Source organism: Ceratosolen solmsi, unplaced genomic scaffold (assembly GCF_000503995.2).
Source record: "Ceratosolen solmsi marchali unplaced genomic scaffold, CerSol_1.0 scaffold84, whole genome shotgun sequence".
NCBI classification, from domain to species: Eukaryota; Metazoa; Arthropoda; class Insecta; order Hymenoptera; family Agaonidae; genus Ceratosolen; species Ceratosolen solmsi.
The window spans coordinates 1-5,732 of record NW_011948470.1 but is presented as its reverse complement, the minus strand read 5'-3'; the positions used below and the strand labels follow the sequence as shown (position 1 = coordinate 5,732).

The 5,732-nt window shown below is 42.8% G+C and overlaps 1 protein-coding gene across 1 annotated transcript; it reads right to left on the bottom strand.

Annotated features, from left to right (window-relative positions):
- Positions 1-363: 363 nt before the first annotated feature.
- On the bottom strand, positions 364-1,221 carry LOC105366967 (uncharacterized). Its single transcript, XM_011505584.1, has 3 exons — positions 1,058-1,221; positions 823-914; positions 364-737 (listed from the first exon to the last, which is right to left on the bottom strand). The coding sequence occupies exons 1-3, from the start codon at positions 1,219-1,221 to the stop codon at positions 364-366; spliced, it is 630 nt and encodes a 209-aa protein (XP_011503886.1).
- Between the last annotated feature and the right edge of the window lie 4,511 nt (positions 1,222-5,732).

Here is a 5,732-nt window from a genome sequence, read left to right as displayed (position 1 = left end):
TCTGATGGTGTGCCATCGGTTGACGACTTCGTTTGCGAAGGGGTCATCCCATCTGACTGTGTGGAGCTATAGTTCTTGAAGTAGTACCTTGGCTCGTATTACTACTGGTGATGCAAATCTCAATGGATAAAATATTTTTGCAATGTCAGAGAGGATGGTGCGCTTTGAGACGGTAGTTGCGTGAGGGGCCAATGATTTTGAGAATGTGAAAACATTTTCGTGTGGTCTCCATTGTAGTCCTAGAATTTTGGTAGTATTTTCGCTTGAGTTTACTGACTGTTCGGGATTCTGTTGTGTCTTCATTGCGGTGATTACTTCTTCGTTAGAGGAGTGCCATTTTGCCAATGGGAATCCGCCCACCATTCAGAGGTCCCGTAATTGTGTTGCTGTTTCCACTAGTTGGTTTAGATTGTCTGCACCTCCAAAGATGCCGTCTACGTATCTTCCGTATTTGAGAGAAGGTATAGCGAGTAGGTAATTGTCTCCTTCGTCATGTAAAAGTTGGAGGAGTGTTCGCACAGCCAAGAATGGGGCTGTTCTGATTCCGTATGTGACTGTTGTCAATTGGTAAATGACTTCGTTGCCTTGTTCGTCCATCCATAGAATTCGCTGTAGATCCCAATCGTCTTGGTGGACCAATATTTGTCTGTACATCTTCATGATGTCTGTGGAGAATAAATGCCTGTGTCTGCGTATCCAGATTAGTACATCGAAGATGTCTGGATTTAGATTGGCGCCTGTATGCATTATGTCATTTAGTGATCGTCCTTGAAGATGAGGGGCTTGACGCGTTAAATACTACCCGTAGCTTGGTAGTGGTACTGTCCGGCTTCAGTACACCATGATGCGGCAAATAGTATGTTTTGTGGTTGAACAGGTAGTTTTTAGGTAGTCTTCGCTCAATTTCTTGTACTCTGTCATGAATTGAGTGTACAACGTGCGATAGTTGTCGTCTCTTATGAATCGTCTTTGTAGGCGCAGTAGGCATTGATGGACCACGTTGTATCATTCGCCAAGCGTGTCGGGTGATTCTGAGAGCGGGATTTTTACCATGTACCTTCCAGTACCTGCGCGTGTCTGGTTCTCTTCGTAGTGCCGTTCACACTGATGTTGATCTGGATTGAGTTTGCCGTCGAGTCCCCGTGGTACTTCTTCTTGTACCCAGAATTTCAGTAGTAGATTTTGTAGGGTATCTTCCAGATCCTCAGTGATTGTGGTCATTGATGTGGCTGTGTGAGAGAGACCGTCGGCTGGCCCGCTTATTAACCAACCGAAGATGGACAGTTGTGCAATAGGTGACGATGTTAGACTTTATCACTTGTCCATACATGTCGGCTCCCAACACAATGTCTACTGGCCTGGCCTTGTTGTATTCTTGGTCGGCCAGTGGTAGTCCCTTGATGTGTGGTCATGTACATAGTGGAAGGTCCTGGGACGGTAATAGTTTAGACAATGACTTTAGTATGTACGCATGAATAATAAATGATTCTCTCGAGTCTAGTGATTGTATGGTGAGCTTGATGGTCCCTAATGGTTGAATTGGTGATCTTCTACTTATTCCGTATACAAGTATGGCAGACTTCTTTGGGGTTACATTAAATTATCGTACTAGCCTTTCAGTGATGAGTGAAATCTCGTAACCAGTGTCGATGAGCACGCGCGCTTGATGGGTGGTTGATTGTATGGTTACCTTAATTACCGCAGTGGCTAGCAGGGTCATTGGTGCTGTTGTGCTCGAGTGTTTCATAGTTAGTCATGTGGTGTGTAATGATTGCACAGGATCGCTTGTACTGGTGTTCTCGGACTCATGTAGTGATGTATGGTGTGCCTTGTGGCATGTCCTACAATTCCTTGGGTCGCTGCAGGGTCATGGTAAATTACTACCCAGGCAGTTACAACATCGCTTTAGTTTTTTTATTGCAGCCACTCTGTCGGCGATGCTGAGTTGCTGAAATTGGCTACATATCCAAATCTTGTGAACTCCGTGACAATAGATGCATCGTACATGTTTGTTGAATGGTTTGCTTCGATCTGGTGTCTTGCGGGCAGTTGATGGCTGACATAATCTTACGAATTTTTTGTTTGATGCACGGGGTTGAGGATGTGGAGGTGTAGCTGGGATTTCTTGTGTGTTGACCATTGATATGTTTTCCAGGGCTCCGACTCGAGCCATTACGAATTGATTGAACTTCTGGAACTGTGGATATGAGTTATCGTCTCTTAGAGATTGTTCCCAATCCGTTATTACTTGCTCATCAACTTGTAGTAGGGCCACATGTAGCATCAGTGCGTCCCACGCGTTAGTGTTGACAGTTCAGAGACTTCCTTTACTCTTGTTGGTGAGATCGTGATTGCTTGTGAAATAAGCGCCTTCAGAGCTAATCGGGGCGAGTTGTATTTATTAGTAGTAGCTGCCAGGTTGCTTCTAATGACTCGTGTTCTAGTGGCATATTAATTCTCCTGGTACTCCTTCCAGACAGTTCCGTAAATAGTGTAGTTTTTGGATGTCACTTAATTTGTTGCTTTCAAGTACTAGAGATTGAAACAGATCTCTGAATGAAGGCCATGCTAGATAATTTCCGTTGAATTTTTTAATAGGGATCTCCGAGAGGCAGGTTGCTCCGCGTGATTCTGCTGGCCGTGTTCTCTCTGCACCTGTGGGCAATGTAGTTGCTGCTGTCGGCTATCCAAATTCTTGACACAGCTTCATGATCAATGCTGTGGCCTTAGTGTAGCAGATGGATTCCTCCATTACTGCATTCCTTGTATAATATTCGGGCGCAATGCCTGCTTGTGGCCAGCTACTTACTATAAGCTTATGGTCCATTATGAAGTTATTGTGAGTCTCATCGATTGTGTGTTAGATTGCTAAAGTCTCGGGTAGACTGATGGTTGCTCTTTCTGCTCGAGGCTTTCAGTTAGCCCTTGGATGGTGCTGATCCGGGCCCATTGCGTTTGGGCTGTCATCAATTGTTCACTCGTTAACTTTTCCTTTGTTGTGCTGCGCGTGGTTGCACCTACTGAATCCTTGATCTCCTTTTTGTCTTGGGTGGCCATGTTATTAAAGTAAGAACAGTAATAGTGTACTTACAGTGTTGAAGAAACTCTCCCTTTTATAATCAATGATCCGTTACACTGTTGTTATAATTATGATTATTTTTCCTGAGTACAGTATTGGACGCATGCACTGATTTCCACTTATCCGGCTCGAAGGACTAAATTGTCTGGGATCAGACTAAAAACCTCCTTACGTTGGTGGGTGGAGGCTTGCTGGCAAGTGGAAGGGGCAATGCAATTATTCAATACTGTTCTTTGGATTTGTAGTCGTTACTTTTATTAATATAATAAGCAATGAGTAGTTAATGATCTATTAATTACTAGAATAAGTGTACGATATAGTGAATATTATTAGTGTTTCTTCAGTAGTAGTGGTGACGATGAGTCTGTGCGTGTGTTCTTGATGGCCTGAAGCGTGACTCCCCTTCTTGGGTTTAGTAGTCATGGTGGGGAACTCGTGATGGTAGGGGAAGCAAGTTAGTACCGTCTTGGCAGCCGGCGAAGGGGGTGAGCTGTAGTGTACGAAGTGGTTGGAGAACGTCCGTGTGACGTCACAGCTTGTGTCTATGAGCTCCAAGGTAGTGGTGGTGTTGGTGCACGTTCGTGTACTCGATGCGAGCGTAACTCGCGGTGTACAGGTAAAGGTAAGAAATAGCTTCGACGTTACTTACATGCGAGCCTAAATCGCTTGTAAGGTACTATGCAAGAACGAACGTAGGCGTTGCTTGCACGTGGTGGCGGGAACTGTGTGAAGTGGTAGCAGTAACCGCGTGGCCAGGTAATATACAAGAACGAGAGTCAGCGTTACTTGCATTCAGTGGCGGGAACTGTGTGATGAGCAGAGTGGCGATTGCATGGCGAGGTAATATGGAAGAACGAGAGCCGGGGTTACTTGCATTCAGTGGCGGGAACTGTAATATGAGCAGAGTGGCGATCGCGTGGCAAGGTAATATGCAAGAACGAGAGTCGGCGTTACTTGCATTCAGTGGCGGGAACTGTGTGATGAGCAGAGTGGTGATCGCGTGGCGAGGTAATATGCAAGAACGAGAGCCAGCGTTACTTGCATTCAGTGGCGGGAACTGTGTGATGAGCAGAGTGGTGATCGCGTGGCGAGGTAATATGCAAGAACGAGAGCCAGCGTTACTTGCATTCAGTGGCGGGAACTGTGTGATGAGTAGAATGGCGATCGCATGGCGAGGTAATGGTGCTTGGTGGCAAATTATTACACTGAGAAGTAAGAGGTCAAAAATTTTTTGACACTTCTTCGTGTAGTGCGACGTGGTGGTCACTTGATTCTGGTCTCCTGCTTGAGAAAGTGTCAACTCTAGTAAGTGATAGGTGTCTATTGGACCTAGTATAAGCAGTTGGCGTTGACACTTGATCCTTTTAGTATGTCCAGAAAAAGGTGGCTATGGCACCTTGAGCTGCTATGCGGTGGCAGAAGAGACTTGACTGCCGACTCTGCGGAGGGAGCTTCCTTATTCCTTCTTCCTTGACAACTCCAGCCTGAGTGAATACGTTTGTTCTCTGTCGTGTTCCTCGTATGAAAGAGAGAGAGAGAGAGAGAGAGCGCCTCTTCCATGGCTTCTAATAAGCCAGACCGTCTTCTGCGACGTCCCCCGTAAAAGAGAGTACCGTCCATCATGGCGTCCCTTGTAAGACAGCACTTTTTCCTTCCTGGACGACCCAGTATAGAGCGGTGTGTCTTCTGGTTGTCTCCTTTAAAAGTATTCCACTGACCACGGTGTCCACTTAAGGAACGCCTATTTCCTTGGCGTCTCCAATCAGAGTAGCTCGGGCTTCGATGTCTCTACTTGATTGAAGCGCCCTCACTTGCCTATCCAAGTGACAGTATGGCTAAACTTGACAACAGTGGATGCAATTATGTACCGTTAGATTTTAATTTTTTGATACAGCGACTGTTTCCAGGTGTTTAACGACTTGGGAAGAGTTCTCGCAATTTCCAACAAGAGGAAACATAACTTTGTAGTAAAAAGCAACTGCTGTTATTGTTAAAACTGTTAATGCCATTGTTAAAACAATGTATGTTATGTTGAATTGTTTTTATTTTATCTAATATTTATACAAATATTAATAATATTAAACATTAAATTTTTTGTAATTATTACTATTTTTTAAATACTCTGTCATTTTCAATTTTCGTAGTGCTTAGAGCACGAAGTTAAGTATGGCTTATTTATATTATCAGCAAAATTATTTTTTATTTTTTTTTATAGGATACTTAAACTAATAAAAATATTTTATATTCGTATAATAAACTGGTACAGTATATAAATATATACAGTAGATACAATATATTCATTCTGGTCTTCGTAATGGGAGTTTAGGTACTTTGATAAAGTATCGATTAAAGTATTATTCGGTGCTTGTTTAAAATACTTATCATACTTTTAAAATAAAGGGCCTGCTGATAAAATATAGGATGACATAACATAAACTACTGTTGTATTTAGTAAATACATACATTTAGTAAAGTACATCAAAATTATACCATTTATAAATTTGTCTCTATTTAAATTAATCTAAACAACGTTATATATATATAGCAAGCTATACTCGTTTGTTTACATAACGTATGAATAATAGCGATAATAATAGCAATAATAACGTATTCTGCAGAAATTTCAAATATATGGATAATATATGAATAATCA